This window comes from Rhinoderma darwinii, chromosome 6, assembly GCF_050947455.1.
Source record: "Rhinoderma darwinii isolate aRhiDar2 chromosome 6, aRhiDar2.hap1, whole genome shotgun sequence".
Classification (NCBI taxonomy): Eukaryota; Metazoa; Chordata; class Amphibia; order Anura; family Rhinodermatidae; genus Rhinoderma; species Rhinoderma darwinii.
This window is the reverse complement of record NC_134692.1, coordinates 117,105,333-117,122,201: the sequence shown is the minus strand read 5'-3', so window position 1 is coordinate 117,122,201 and position 16,869 is coordinate 117,105,333. Positions and strand designations below refer to the sequence as shown.

At 45.6% G+C, this 16,869-nt stretch overlaps 1 protein-coding gene across 2 annotated transcripts in view; it reads right to left on the bottom strand.

Annotated features, from left to right (window-relative positions):
* LOC142655694 (BOS complex subunit NOMO3-like) overlaps positions 1–13,503 on the bottom strand; it is a 54,792-nt gene extending 41,289 nt beyond the window's left edge. For both annotated transcript variants that reach the window (XM_075830166.1, XM_075830168.1), the window contains exons 1-7: positions 13,206–13,503; positions 10,393–10,482; positions 5,036–5,081; positions 4,252–4,352; positions 3,929–4,035; positions 2,568–2,640; positions 2,217–2,369 (exon numbers count right to left, since the gene is read on the bottom strand). In XM_075830166.1, coding sequence (XP_075686281.1) covers positions 2,217–2,369; positions 2,568–2,640; positions 3,929–4,035; positions 4,252–4,352; positions 5,036–5,081; positions 10,393–10,482; positions 13,206–13,349 — 714 coding nt within the window. In that variant the 5' untranslated portion in view covers positions 13,350–13,503. The remainder of the gene's footprint in view (positions 1–2,216; positions 2,370–2,567; positions 2,641–3,928; positions 4,036–4,251; positions 4,353–5,035; positions 5,082–10,392; positions 10,483–13,205) is intronic.
* Positions 13,504–16,869: the final 3,366 nt, after the last annotated feature.

The following is a 16,869-nucleotide window of genomic DNA, read 5'->3' as shown; positions in this document are numbered from 1 at the left end:
ATTATGGCACTTATAATCTGGTGACAGAGCCTCTTTAAGGGCGGATTCACACAACCGTGATTGGACTGTGAAAAACGGTCAGTGTCTCTGCCGGATTTCCCAGCCGGATGACGGTACATGTGAAAGGGACTTCTGGCATCCTAGACATTTAGGCTAATCACACGACAGTAAAAAAAAAAAAAAAAAAAAAAATGCATTTTGCATCAGCGTCTCCAAATTCTCATCAATTTCTAGTCCGTCTGTTTTTCATAGCCGTTAAAAAAAAATAAGAAATGAAAAAAGGGGACGAGGATTTCATTTGTCAGGGTTTTTGTATTCATCATCTGAAAACAGTAGTGCCCATGTAGATAGTGCCGCAATGTCCCTGTACATAGTGCCCACATAGTGCCACAGTGGCCACATATAGTGAGTGACCCAATATAGTGCCACACACGCTTGCAGATAGCACCCCCATCCCCATGCAGATCTCGGCACAACCCCCACTCCCTTGCAGATACCCCCCCCCCCCTTCTTCCTTGTAGATCGCACCACTGTAGCTGCCACTAGGAGCTGAATCCCCGGCCAGAGGTTGCTGACGCTTTGGCCTGGGGATTCAGCTCCTAGTGGGAGCTACTGTGGTGCGATCTACAAGTGGAGGTGGTGATGCGATCAGAAAGGGGGTGTAGTGGTGGTGCGGTCTGCAAGGGAGGTGTTCTCTACAGCGGGGTGGTATCGCTATATATGAGGAGTCCCTGATTCCCCACGAAACTGCTGTTCCATACTGTATCATTTTGTTCAGTGCAGAACAGCAGTTCTGTGGGGAAGCAGAGACAGAACGGGGCGGACCAGGCAGTGACGAGACGGCAGGGCGGGGCCTCCTCCTGCAGCACGGCGCCACTAAATAATCGATTCAACGATTCTGTTAAAAAACAGAATCGGGAGAGTCCACGAGGACGAATTAATTCAATTAATCACCCAGCCCTACTGCTCGTACTGTGAAGCGCCGACACACTTGTAGCAGCTGTAGAGTTTTAGCCTGCTCCCATTCACTTCCATGGGAGGGGGCTGCAATACTGTGAGATACTGAGACAAGTGTGTCGGGCGATAAGGAATAAGAGTAGACAAGGACTGAAGGGGAAGCAGCGCTTGTACGAAGGCAGGTCCCTTCAAAACAGCGATCAGATATTGATGGCCTATCCTAAAGATAGGCTATCAATTTCTTAGGACTGGAAGGCCTCTTTAAAGAGGCTCTGTCACCAGATTTTGCAACCCCTATCTGCTATTGCAGCAGATCGGCGCTGCAATGTAGATAAGAGTAACGTTTTTATTTTAAAAAAAACGAGCATTTTTGGCCAAGTTATGACCATTTTTGTAGTTATGCAAATGAGGCTTGCAAAAGTCCAAGTGGGCGTGTATTATGTGCGTACATCGGGGCGTTTTTACTACTTATACTAGCTGGGCGTTCTGACGAGAAGTATCATCCACTTCTCTTCAGAACGCCCAGCTTCTGCCAGATCACGCTGTGACGTCACTCACAGGTCCTGCATCGTGTCAGACGAGCGAGGACACATCGACACCAGAGGCTACAGATGATTCTGCAGCAGCATCGGCGTTTGCAGGTAAGTCGATGTAGCTACTTAGCTGCAAACGCTGATGCTGCTGCAGAATCAACTGTAGCCTCTGGTGCCGATGTGTCCGACACGATGCAGGACCTGTGAGTGACGTCACAGATCTGCACTGTCAGAAGCTGGGCGTTCTGAAGAGAAGTGGATGATACTTCTATACACAACGCCCAGCTAGTAAAAGTATTAAAAACGCCCCGATGTACGCACATAATACACGCCCAGTTGGACTTTTACTTTTAAACACACCCACTTGGACTTTTGCAAGCCTCATTTGCATAAATACAAAAATGGTCATAACTTGGCCAAAAATGCTCGTTTTTTAAAAATAAAAACGTTACTGTAATCTACATTGCAGCGCCTATCTGCTGCAATAACAGATAGGGGTTGCAAAATCTGGTGACAGAGCCTCTTTAAATGGTAATACTCCTCCACTTTAAAGTGAAAGTTACTGCCAAACGTAAGAGATATCATTTAACTGAATACCTCAAAAATTGGAGACTCCCTTTACACATAAAAACAGCATTTTGGAAACAGGAGGTTTTTAAAGGGCAGATGCTCCACAAGTGAGGGATAATAGAAGTAAATGGTCAAGGACCATCACATTGACTTTACCTCTCTGCTGATGGATGAGGAGAACAACAGAAACATGACGCCTTTCATTGGCTCCCCATCACTACGAACAGAACCAGATACATCGTAGCCAGCGATGAGAAGAGGGCTTGATGTTTGGGCATTGGAATTTTTCACTTGTGCCATTGCATTTGCCTGAAATATAGAAATAACGCATTTAATGAAGTGACAAGTCTATGAACAATCTGAGGTTTATGCCTTTCCATATGAACAGCTGTTTATAGCAATGCTAATACTGCGACCCTTCTTTCTACACTTCTAAAACATTGTACAAATGATGCGGAAACCAACTTTCATGAAACCTGAACTATCTGTTTTCAAGGAAGGACATACCTCTTTTAAGGTCCAAGTGGGATGAGATGCAATTATTTCATATTCTCCAGGAAGCACTTTATTGAAGGAAAACCTTAAAAAAAATGGAATATAATATAAATATGTAGAACAAGAAGGATATCCGCTATACACAGGGTATGTGTCACAGGGTAAACTATGAAATTGCTAGGCTTTCTTTTCATGAAATTATGTTCTAGACAGTCCACTATACCTAATTCGACAGAATCCTAAGTAGGAGGAGAAGCTAGCTACTTCCTCCATTATATAGACCCTGCCTGTATGGACAAGTCTCCAGGAAGCCCACGTATATAAACATTGGGGGAGATTTGTCAAAACTAGTACAAGCGAGAAATGGAGTAGTTGTCCATTGCAACCAATCATATTTTTTTTCATTTTCAAAAGGGCCTCTAAAAAATACATAAGAGCAGGAATCGGATTAGTTGGAATGGGCAACAACTCCACTTCTCCCTTTGCAGTAGTTTTTATAAATGTCCACAATTGCTCTTCTCTATTCTGATAGATCAATTAAGAATTAACAACAAAAGTATCTATATAGGTGGTGCTGGTTTTCAGTAATTAAAGTAAAATATTGAAACATCAGGGTTGTAACAATCCATACGCTTTAAAAAGTGGCAGACATGATTATTAAAACAGTGTTCAGTTTCCCAAAACCACCAGAGGGGAAAGGAAGTATTACACAGTTCTCATTATAAATAACGGGACGTCCATCTCTCTGGTTAGAAAGTCCTGAATGTGGGATCCCGAACCCCCATTACCTCAGAATTCCCTAATAGGATATTTAAAAAGTGTTTTGTAAACCAGACAACCCCTTTAAAGTGACACCATCACAACATTTTGTGATGCATTTCTCATGAAAATGTGCAATTGGCCGCTACAGAAGTCGTGCCAGACGGGGGTATCTCGGCCGCAGGCTGCACATTTAGTCAGGAAACAGTTAAAAATATTAAAGATCTAAACCGCGCATATTTAGGGTATGAGCATACAGCGTTTATCGCCAAGCAGAAAAATATGCTGCCTCAAAACTCCCTGATTTTTGAGGCAGATTTTTAAATGCAAGTGTTTGATTTTTTATTTTTTTTGAATAAGCAATTGCAAAAATCGTGGGCAGTTTTTGGTTAAAAAAAAAAAATATATGCCTCAATCAAAAAGGTGAATTTTTTTCCCCTCCTCCCACTGAAGTTTTAAGAGGCTGTTAAGAGACGAAAACATAGAGCATGACTTTTTTTTTTAGGAAGAATTGAGGCGTTTTTTTGGCACTGATCCCGATGCAGTTTATGGCCAAAATCAGCGTCGACAAAATGCAGTGGAAACAAGGTCCTTACTTTACTTAAACAACTTACTTCCCACCAGTTTGAGTAACCGTTGTCTGCAAGTTGCTTCCACTCCCTGCTCTTCTCATTGCAATCTGAACTCCTGCTGGTCCCAAATTCTGGTTCCTGCTGAGAACCTGTAAGTAATTTATTAACATTTTAATATACAAACTTAAAAAAAAGCTCTTATTTCTTCATAAACACACACAGGGAGGATTAGATTTACATTAGGACGCAAGCGTAATAAAAGCAAAAGGCAAATAGGCACAGACCCAACACCCCCAACATTAAAACTAGGGACATGGACAGATGCAATTCGTTCTTACTGCGGACACTACGTTCAATTTCCATACCTTTCCACTGACTGAAAACCCAGTAAAAACAAAATTCACATCTTCGCCTTTTGTACAGATGTCGTTGACTCCATCCACGTGAAGGGGAACGCTCGTTGGCTCTGCATATAGAGCAGAAAAACATTTTACTTCATACACACGAATACAATTCTTCTAGCCCCAGTGTGTAAGGACACATTGTGATCCAAGGGCCATGATCTATAAAGACTCTTCATTCCAGAAATCAGCGAAGCTCTTATATTATCGAAAATGTGAGATCTATGACATTTCAGAAGATCATTTTAAATATATTTCCCTTAAAAAGTCTATTTCTCATCGCAACTTAGAACTGTAGGTTGTGCTGTTCCTCTGTTATTCCTCCTGGAAATGTATGAATAGACAAGTGGGTGTTACTAGGGCGGCTGCGTCCCTACACAGAATGACCATGTCCAATCAGTGGACTCAGACTGTAGAGACACACCCCTTTGACCGTTCTTAACAGGTTAAACGTTTGTTGTTGTTTTTTTACATGTTTTATAAAACCTAAAATAAAAGGAACAACATATAGATACACGAATAGGTTTTAAAAACGTAATGCAGCCCAGAAAGTGTCGCCACGCTCAATTATCAACGTATTTGCATCTTAGGAAACATTAAGAGACATCAGAAGAATTGTGACGTTTTTCTGGTCTCGAGGGATTTAATGATTACATCTAACGAATGCAAATAGGGGAAACCTGGGAATGTAGACTATAAACACACACAATGCCACCGGGACACGAACATAGTTATTACAGCAACTTACCGAAACTCCACCCTAGGGGAGGCTCAATCTTGAGAACGAAATCCCCCTGCAAGGACACAGAAGGAAATAAATGACCGAGTCTACTGGTTACGTAGCAGATGTTTTCAGTAGCGGATAACAAGTACACAAGGTCCCCAAATCCCCATATATATTATCCATTAATAAACACGTCCGCATACACAGGACGGAAAGGAAAGTACCTGATGGCAGCAGAACCAGTTAGGGATCGTTCACAAGGCTTTATTGACGCCGATTTTGACACTGAAACCACATTGAAATCAGCAACAAGAAACGCCCCAAATCGCCCCCCCCCCCCCCCCATTGATTTCAAAGGGTTTGCCCAAGATTAAAAAGGGTCTGCTATTTCTGCGAAAAAGCACAAGAGGCATCAGGTATTGAATCTCAGCCAAATTCAATGGGGATGAACTGCAATACCAGAGACACCCTGTGGACAACAGTGACACGGTTTCTGACAAAAACACAACAAAAACTTTTTGTATCAATTCTGGACAATTTTAACTTGCTGGTTCTCCATTGCAATCAAAGCCATGGTGCAGCCCGAGTCAGTCTATTTTTTTCACATGTATTAAAGTTTTAAGTTCAGACTTTACATTTTGCTGCGGTTTTTCCTGCTGCAGATTTGTGCAGCATGAAAACTGCCACATACAGGGTCTCCGTAAATGTGAGTTGTAGTTAATCCTTTTTACGGTCTGTAACCTTTGTTAAATTGAAACGCAAAAATATTGTACAAAATAAAAATTGTCAAAATCGTAATTCACATTTTGCAAATATTTCTGTTATACTTAAGCCAGTCGTAAACATGAGAAGTCGGACAAACCCACCAATTTTGGAAAGGGATGAAAAATCGGCCATAGATCTCATGACTATGGAGGCTTTCGGACTTAATCCAAGAAGGATTAGTCTTGTTGGATTTCAACAAGCCGAATTCTTTGTTCCCCCGGGAAGAAGGGTAAAGCTGCTGCCCCTCTAATAAACATGCAAGGTCAGCCAAGCTTGCATGTTTATAGTGGAGCCAGGAGAGAAAGCCGCGGACCAAACAAGCATTCAGCAAGCAGCGCGCGTGTGTGTATGTGCGCGCGTGTACATGCGTATGTGCAGCTTTAGAATGAAGTCGCCCGATGATCAGCTGATTTCTGCTAAGTTTCTAGATATACCTTGGAAATAAGCTGATGACAGCCCATAGGGCTTATTCAAACGAGCGTATTATACAGCCATGTGCTGTCCGTAAAAAACGGACAGCACATAGACTCATGCAACTCAATGGGGCTGTTCACATGGCTGTTTAAGGGACCGTGTGAAGGGCCCGTGGAAAAAAATAGGACATGTCCTATTTTCGACCGTTTGCATGGATCCGACTTGGATGTGAAAAACTGCAGTTTTTCACGTCGGGTTTACACTCGTTCGTCCGAATAAGTCCTTAGGCCCTCATCACATCTTGTGTATCACGTACGTCCCAAGCTTTCCTGGTCAATAGGGCGTACTTTTTGCCACCATCGGGCTAGTAAACCGTTTTCCTTAAAAGAATGGAACTGCATAGTCAACTAGGGTATTTCATCCCGAGGGATCTAAAAAAAAAAATAACGTATACCGCACGGTGTATGATTTTTTTTTTTTTAACATGGGTGACAGATGCCACTGTTGGGCATTCATCACAGGTATACATTAAACATATCACGTCAGGAGGCTCCAGGCATAACTGTCCACATATGTCCATAGTTCTGCACAGCTGCTCTGCCCAGGGATTCTGACTCTGGGGAAGCTCCTGACGTCTCTATCTATATATGAACAGGGACATCAGGAGCGAAGCTTAACCAGGGTCGGCGTCCCCAGGCAGAGCGACTCTTGATGCTCCCCTCTTACGTCACTGTCCAAATATGTAAAGGGACCTCCTGGGATACGTGGAGTGGGATAAGTTGCTGCCTTCCGTCAGAGGTATAGGTCAAGAGTGCTCCCGACGTATACCTCCGATGGAAGGCCAAAACGCAATGTGAAAAGAGCCTTAGGCAAGAATCACACGCAGTTTTGATGAAGTTTTTGGATCAGTTTGTTGTTTCTGCCAAACGCATTAGTGGACACAAAAGGAAAGCGATTGATCAGTCTTTTCTTTATACTTTTCCTCCCTTTTGGATCCTCCTCTGGCTTTGGCTCAAAAAACGGAGCCAAAAACTGCACGTGAGATCCTGGTCTTAGTCACATTGTTTCCCAGCTGCAGAAAGACGTTCCAGGGACTGAATTTTTTTCATCACTAAGTCCTTATTCACACGAACCTGTATAATTCAATGTGGCCGTTCACATGGCCGTTGTTTCAACGGACCGTGTGAAGGGAATGTGAGAAAATAGGTAATGACCTATTTTTTCACGCATCCCTCCATGGACTCTAGTCTATGGGGGATGCGTGATATCGCAACCCGCAGAGCACGGATGCACCTCGGAAGTGAAAAACGGCAGTTTTTCACATCCAAGATGCGTAACGCTCGTGTGAATCCGGCCTAAGGATGGTGCCCGGTGAATACAGTCTCCATATGATCTTCGGTCATTCATTGGGATCCATCATGGTTTACGTCCAGAGGATAAAAATCTGTCCTGTGATGTGATGATCACACAGGTGCACAACTTGTTAAGAGTTTAGTCACAGGTTGCACTTATATCGCGATATCACCGCAACATGTGAATAATCCCTAACAAGACACAGCTCTGATAACTGTACTGTAAAGTGCCGTGAACCTGTGGGATCATCCCATGACCAGTCTCACCCTCTGAACGTGAGCAATGAACGTTCCTATCGATTTGGGAAAACCCCAACAAATAACATGCAAAATGATTTAAAGAGGATCTGTCAGCTCTCCTGACATATCGGTTTCAATAAATACTTGTGTTCCCCAACAAATCTGGATCATATTTTCTTAGAATTCGGCATAGTGAAATTCCGCTTTTATTCCTCCCGGAAATGTATGAATAAATTGAAAACCGAATATTACCTTGTCCAATCAGTGCTGACAATGAAAAGGGTAATGGAATCACCCAGTTGTCAATTTTTTTATATGTTTCCAGGAAGAATAAACAGGGCAACGGCGCAACGCAAAGTTCTAAGAAAAGATGCTCCAGAATTATTTCCTGGAAAATAAAAGTATTTACTAAAACAGACATGTCAGAAGAGCAGAAAGGTTGGTTTGTTCTCATAACAAGTTACTGTGTAATCAGAGGTTACACAATGAAGGAAGTGTGGGGGTGTGAGGGTTTTACTATAAAGAAGCAGTCCAATTAAGGCCAGATTCACACGAGCGTGTTTGGTCCGTGATATACAGTCCGTATGGCGGCCGCATTTCCTGGACCGAACACACTGCAGGGAGCCGGGCTCCTAACATTATACTTATCTATGACGCTAGGTGTCCCTGCCTCTCCGTGGAACTACTGTCCCGTACTGAAAACATGATTACAGTACGGGACAGTTTTCCCGCAGCGAGGCAGGGACTCCTAGCGTCGTACATAACTATGATGCTAGGAGCCCGGCTCCCTGCACTGTGTTCGGTCCAGGAAATGCGGCCGACATGCCGACTGTATATCACGGAACGAACACGCTCATGCGAATCCGGCTTAATTGTGTAACATGCAGGTTCTGTGTCAGATATGTTATAGGAATAGAACAGTCCATCTTCCAATGTAGATTTCCAGAAGTCGAAAAACAATACAAACAATGTTCCTTCTCGGACACACGTTCCCGAAAAACAGTACTTATTTTACACTGGCCAAAGACAGCATAGGCGATCATCTGTATCCCTCTTTCTATAGTACTAAAACTAATGAATGGAGCAGTTGTAGCACAGATATAAAATGTTGTAAGCTTTTCTTGGTTTTTACCTTTCAATCTTGAGTGTTTGCCCCTTTAAATGGGGTATTACGGTTTCAGCAAATGAATCTTATTCAAAGTATGATAAAAAGAGAAGGATTTTCCAATTTACTTTCTGCATCATTTCTTTACCGTTTTCAGGATCTCTGCTTGATATCATAGAATAGGAACCTTTTTTACTTTTAGGGGATAAAAATCTGACCTGGTCACGTGACAGACGCGCAGCTCGTTCCAGTGAGGGGCTATTCACATGTCATGATTAGATGATGGAATTTGATCTGCCTTGTAACGAGTCACGCACCGGTGTGATTATCAAGTGACCAGGACAGACGTGCATCCGGAGAAAGTAAACAGTAAAGGCTCCCATTGTATGACAGCAAGCAGAGATCTTTAAAGGTTATCAGCAAAAGGTTTGTATAGGTAGACATGTGTCAATCAAGCTAACCCAGGTGCGGAAAAGCCAGAGAGGAGCCGCCCATCGAAGCCCAGCACTTTAAAAAAAATAAAAAATTATGAAACGGCGCAGGGCTTCACTAGTTCATGCTGCCTGTGTTACCCTTTAAAACAGAAGAAAATCGATATAGAAAGTATATTGGAAAATTCTATAACTTTTCATTACACAATAAATAAGCTTTATCTGTAGAAACCATAATATTCCTACAGGGTATATCCACGCGGCAGATTTATTACAGAAATTTCTGCAGCAAATGTGCCACGTGTGAATATACTCTTAATGATCAGGGTACAGATAATGCATTTTTGTTGTGGAATTTGCAACGAAATACAGCACAATGTTAGTGAATGGCGTTTTGATTAACCAAAATTCACTCACTGCGTAAAAAATCTGCATAGCAACGAATGAAATCCGCATTGAAAGTCCGCTGCATTTCCGCAAAAGATAGGGCATGCTCCGGATTTGAAAATCCACAGCATGCTCGGTCTTTTGCGGAAATGCAGCTGATTTTCAATACAGCTTTGCAAGGAATGAAAATCCGCGGCTGACTTCCGCACCAAAAATCGAATTGAAATAAATTTGGTACGGATTATCAGGCTGGTTCCAGGGCATAATTTTGACGTGTTGTATGAAGCGAGCCTTAGGCCTCATGCACAGGACCGTAGCCGCGTGCACGGTCCGTAATTATGGCACGGATGGCCCAAGGAAGGTCATCCGCAGGCCGTCCACAATCACGGACCATCACACACAAGATATGCATTCACTTCAAAGAGCCCGGACCGTAATTGCAGTCCGTGAATTGACATGTCCTATTTTTTTTCCGGTCCAGGCAATGCACAGACCGTGGAAATCACAGTCGTGTGCATTGGCCCAGAGGATAGAACGTGCCCTACACTATCCGCAATTGCGCAGTCGTGTGCATGAGGCCTTAGGCTTATAAAAATGTATTGCTTCAGCACTAGCCAAGTACTGATGTATAAGATGTAATGTTGTAGTTGTTTGTCCACATCTCCATATACAGCACTGCTTACTCACCTTATCATAAAGAGGAATCATGAAGTATCCGTTATTAGGCGCGCAGTCCGTTTGGTACTTCAATGTGCCTTGCTTGGTATATAACTTTATCTGGAAGAGAAGGAATAATAAACCTTATAAAGAGTGTGAACGGGGGCCGATTACTTTCTGAAATATTTTGTGGACTTTATTAATGGGTTATTCCAATCTTATAAAGGGATGGAATCACACTAGGATATGCCACTACTTTATGATCGGAGGGGGTCAGACTGGGACCCTCCGCAACCCCAAGGCTATGTTCACACGGAGTATTTTGGGGGAGGAATATCTGCCTCAAAATTCCGTTTGGAACTTTGAGCCAGATTTTCCTCTCCCTGCACGCCGATTTTCGCGCCTTTTTCGCCCGCGGCCATTGAGCGCCGCGGGCATTAAACAGCGCGAAATATGCTTTCTCTGCCTCCCATTGAAGTCAATGGGAGGTCAGAGGCGGAAGCGCCTGAAGATAGGGCATGTCGCTTCTTTTTCCCGCGAGGCAGTTTTACTGCTCGCGGGAAAAAGACGCCGACGCCTCCCATTGAAATCAATGGGAGGCGTTCTCGGCCCGTTTTTGCAGAGTTTTGCGGCGCGGTTTCCGCGTCAAAAAACTCGGCAAAATACCCCGTGTGAACATAGCCCAACAATGAAGGGGCCGCAGTGTTGCATCCCCATCTACATTTTCCCTTGAATGGGGCAAGGCGCCGCTGTGCAGGGAAAAAAACCCTACACAGACTGACAATGTCCAATCAGTGCTAATAGAGTGAGACTGTGTACGGACACACCGCTTTGACAAGAGGAATGGTAACACGCAGTTAAAAACTTATTCATACATTTCTAGGAGGAATAACAGAGGGACAGCGGCGCGCAGTGCAAAGTTATAAGAAAAGATGCTTCAGAATTGTTATTTCATGGGGAATACAAATATTTACTAAAACAGACAGATCAGGAGAGCTGACAGGTCCTCTTTAAGGCTATGTTCACACAGAGTATTTTGGGGGAGGAATATCTGCCTCAAAATTCCGTTTGGAACTTTGAGGCAGATTTTCCTCTCCCTGCACGCCGATTTTCGCGCCGTTTTTCGCCAGGCGGCCATTGAGCGCCGCGGGCATAAAACAGCGCGAAATAGGCTTTCTCTGCCTCCCATTGAAGTCAATGGGAGGTCAGAGGCGGAAGCGCCCGAAGATAGTCGGGAAAAAGACGCCGACGCCTCCCATTGAAATCAATGGGAGGCGTTCTCGGGCCGTTTTTGCCGAGTTTTGCGACGCGGTTTCCGCATCAAAAAACTCGGCAAAATACCCCGTGTGAACATAGCCTAAAGGGAACCTGTCAGTGACTTTATGCTGCGGTCTGTCACTTATGTCAGAAAGTTACCGTCAGTCATTTTAGGGAACTTACATATAGAGCGTTGTAGCTGTCGCATTTCGCTGTGAGGAAGGAGTCTAGCGTATTCATGTGCTACCGCTACCCCCACCCAGCTGCCGTTGATTGACAGCTTTCTCCCTAATAATTCGCATACCGAGAAATATGTAAATCGGGAAAAGCGGCTGCGCATATATCTACGCCGGACTCCTTCCTCACAGAGAGATTAGAAAACTGCAATTCACTAAGGCTATGTTCACATAGGGTGGATACACTGTGTAAAAGTACACAGCGCATTAGTCCTGGAACACGCAGGGAATTCCAGATGAAAAACTGAAACCAAATTGTGGTGCAGTTTTTCGGGCGGAATCACTACTGTAAGAAAATAGTTCATACTTACCGCGTTATCAACACGACGCGTCCCTCCGTTCTCCGGGCAGAACGGCCTCCAGGGATTACATTGCATTCCATGTGACCGCTGCAGCCTGTGATTGGCTGTAGCAGTCACACAGGATGAAACGTCATCCCAGGTGGCCGGCCTGGACGGAGAACAGAAGAAAGCGTCGCTATGAGAACGGGGTAAGTATGAACTATTTTCTTCTTATAGCAGTATTTCAACAAATGATTCCGCCTGAAAAACAATCGTAAGTACAAATCGTTTTATACATTTTAAACAAGAAAAAGCTTCTTCTTTTTTTCTGAGTTACAATTTTTGCGGCGGATCGCTGCTTTTCCGCTGCAAAAAACGCAACATTTGCTATTTGTTGCGGGTTTTACCTTTCCATTGAATTCAATAGTGAAAACCTGCAACAGAAAAGCAACGTTGCTGAAGCATAAATGAACATGCTGCGGATTAAAAAAAAAAAAAAAACGCACCACGGGTCAATTTATGAACAGTTTTTATGCAGATTTTTTTCGCAGCGCGTGAATGAGATTTAATCAAGTTTCACCCACTCTGCTACTTTATTATGCTGAAGATTTTCCACAAGGACATCCGTAGCGTTTATACTGTGTGAACATACCCTAAATGTAAGTCCTCTAAAATCACTGACAGTAACGATCAGACATAAGTGACAGAAATCAGACACCGCCTGTCACTACTACTCTCTGAGGGCAGCATAAAGTCACTGACAGGATCCCTTTAAATCAGGGTTTAATACCAATAAGTGCACCCAGTATACAGCCCTCCTCTGAAATAAATATATATATATTCTAAGTATATACAGTATGTATATGACCTAGGATACTAGGCGCAGCCTCTGACAGCAGGGTTCAGAGGTCAGCAGCACGAAGGTGAAGGGAGTGAATGAATGGAGGGAGGCTGAGGCCTGTCCCATAAAAGTGACAGCCCCAACATCCGGGGCACCCCCCTGATACATACAGCGGAAAAAGCCCAGGGGAGAACCACAAAGTGTCGATTGCCAAGTCCCCTCACCCACCTCGATCAGCGAATAGTTGATGTCCACGTCGGATTTCACGAACCCCCCGCATCCCACCACGATATCCTCCGCTCCATGCCCGCAGCGCAAGCACAAGGCGCAGAGCACAGTCCACAGCGCCCAGCCACGCATGTTTCCGTCCATGCCCCCGTCGGTTGGTTCCCCTCTCTCGGGCCCGCTCAGCAGGTTGCCGGTCTGTTACGATCTGCCTGCTTTTTGCTGACACAGGCTAGAGGTGTCAGCTGCGGGCCGAAAAGACTCTTCCACGCATGCGCTCAGCTGTCCGGCTAAGCATGAAGGCGATAGCTTAGGTTGTTACTATAGTCACGATTCTAGAGACTGCATTAGTTTTAGTGTTGTGCTGCCACCTGTCGGCGTGGAGGAATTACTCCATGTGTTCAATGGAGAGCGTAGAAAGCCTCAGCAAAATTCTCACATGAAGTTTTTTGCAGTATGTGTTTTTAACCCCTTCAGGACACAGCCTGTTTTGGCCTTGTGGACACAGATGATTTTTTCAAATCGGACATGTGTCACTTTATGTGGTAATAACTCCGGAATGCTTTTACCTATCCAAGCGATTCTGAGATTGTTTTCTCATGACATATTGTACTTTATGACATGATCGCTGCTGACAGGCGCCGTGCATGCCAGACGACTGACTGCAGCAGCGATCAGAAGAAGGCAGGGGTCTTGCATCGGCGTTCTCACTGGGATCGATGCCGGCCCGGGAGTGGACCAGTCATCTGACCTGTCATCTGACCTCACCGGTCAGGTGACTGGACTGGTCCACTCTTGGCCTGGCATCGACATCAGTGAGAACACCGCCGCAAGACTCCTGCCTTCTTCTGACGGTGAGTGACGTCAAGGCGGAGCGGAGAGTGGTAGTAGTAGGTCCAGCTCCTCTACTGCTCTCCGCTCTGGTGGCATTGTGGCACAAAGTATAAGGGGGCTGTGTGTGGAGCTACCTGCAGGGGGGCTATGTGTGGAGCTATCTACAGGGGGGTGTGTGTGGAGCTATCTACTGGGGGGCTATGTGTGGTGCTACCTACAGGGGGGCTATGTGTGGAGCTATCTACTGGGGGGCTGTGTGTGGAGCTACCTACAGGGGGGCTGTGTGTGGAGCTATCTACTGGGGGGCTATGTGTGGAGCTATCTACTGGGGGGCTGTGTGTGGAGCTATCTACTGGGGGGCTATGTGTGGAGCTATCTACTGGGGGGCTGTGTGTGGAGCTTTCTACTGGGGGGCTATGTGTGGAGCTATCTACTGGGGGGCAGTGTGTGGAGCTATCTACAGGAGGGCTGTGTGTGGAGCTATCTACAGGGCAGCTGTGTGTGGCGCTACCTACAGGGGGGCTCTGTGTGGAGCTATCTACAGTGGGGCTGTGTCTGGAGCTATCTACAGGGGGCTGTGTGTGGCTCTATCTACAGGGGGCTGTGTGTGGCTCTATCTACAGGGGGCTGTGTGTGGTGCTATCTACAGGGGGGCTGTGTGTGGTGCTATCTAAAGGGGGCTGTTTGTGGCGCTATCTACAGGTGGGCTGTGTGTGGCTCTATCTACTGGGGGCTGTGTGTGGCTCTATCTACAGGGGGGCTGTGTGTGGTGCTATCTACAGGGGGCTGTTTGTGGCGCTATCTACAGGGGGGCTGTGTGTGGCGCTATCTACAGGGGGCTGTGTGGCGCTATCTACAGGGGGCTGTGTGTGGAGCTATCTACAGGGGAGCTGTTTGTGTCGCTATCTACAGGGGGGCTGTGTGTGTCGCTATCTACAGGGGGCTGTGTGTGTCGCTATCTACAGGGGCTGTGTGTGGAGCTATCTACAGGGGGGCTGTGTGTGGCACTATCTACAGGGGGCTGTACGTCCCCATGCGCTAAGACACTGGCCACCCGGACGTACAGTTGCGTCGTGGTGCGCCTAGGGGTTAATTTTGCTTCTGCAACTGATATAAACTGATTGAAAAACGTTAAAGAAAATTTACACCAGCTTACATCAGTTTATTCAATCTCTCAATTTTGAATCGCAATGCTAAAAAAAAATCTGATCAAGAAAAATCCTTAAAAAAAATAATTATTAAATTGTCGTAACATAAGCTGTTACCAAAATAAACTGCTAATTTGACATACATTTTGCAGAACAAATGGCCGGTTTATGTAAATTTGCATACAAAGCCATTTCTAGTTCTTTTTTGGAGACTTTCTGGGCAGAGCGGGCCAGGACTCACTATTCAATGCTCCTGACGAAGTTAGCGCGTAATGAAATGCGCGATACGACAGTTGCCATTCTCCTTAGTTGCCTACCATGCATTTTGCTCAGGTGGCTGCTTTTTATATTGTAGCATTACCTATGACCAGTGTCGGCTCCAGGTTATGCGGGCCCTTGGGCGACACAGACTTAGTAGGCCCCTTTGCGGGGAACTCATGGTGGCAGTAAAATGGCAGAAAATGTCACTTTGTGTCCCCATATAGAAGTTAGGCCCCCAGTTTGTACCCCCATACATTTAGTGCCCTCTGTAGATAGTGCTACACAGCCCCTTCCCTGGTGGTGCCATACAGCCACCCCAGGTAGTGCCACACAGCCCCCTGCTCCCAGGTAGTGCCACACAGCCCCCACCCTCCCAGGTAATGCCACACAGCCCCCTCCTCCCAGGTAGTGCCACACAGCCCCCCTCCCTGCTAGTACCACATAGCCTCCCTCCCTGTAGGTAGAGCCTTTGGGGTTCGCTCTAGGAGGGGAATCCCCAGCCAGAGCATTTCCGATGCACTGTCTGGGGATTCCGCTTCAGAAGAAACCCCTGACGTCACTGTCCATATATGGACAGTGTTGTCAAGGGCAACCCCAGAGCCATAGTCCCGGGCAGAACACTACTAGCACTCTGCCTGGGACCCCTGCTCTGCTCCTGACGTCACTGTCCATAGATGGATAGTGATGTCCAGAGCAGATCTTAAGTCCCGGGCAGAGCACTAGTAAAGGCTCTGCTCCAGTTCTCCAGCTCTGGAGAAGCCCCTGACATCACTGTCATATACAGCTATTGATGTCAGGGGCAACCCTAAAGTCTGGGACAATGCTCTGCTCCTGACAACACTGTCCATACCTGGACAGTGATGTCAGGGGCTTCCCCAGAGACGGCGTCCCGGAGCAGAGCCGCCTGTAGCGCTCTGCCTGGGACTCCTTCTTTTCCTCCGACATCACTGTCCATATATGGACAGTGATGTTAGGGACTTCCCCAGAGAGGGAGTCCTGGAGCAGAGCCGCTAGCGCTCTGCCTGGTACTCCTTCTCTCCATACATGGACAGTGATGTCAGGGCTTCCCCAGAGACGGAATCCCGGAATAGAGCCGCTAGCTAGCATATATGGACAGAGATGTCAGGGGCTTCCCCTGAGACTGCATGGAAAGTCCACACCTGTGTATAATTTAACTCCCATCCGCTCCAGAGGATAATTCTAAATAAATAAAGACTCACACGCTTCTTTATGGTAAATTGGTGAATGGCCACAGCTGTATTAATTATATACAATGATTTTAAACAATTGGCCTGAAGGCATACTTCGCATTATTTTGGAAACCTTGCTTTCCTATAATGCACCGGCTGCTGCCCAGCAGCTGGCATGTAGGGTGTCCTATCCTGCCTTCGAAGGCATAGCTCCGCCAGCTGTGACATCTGCAA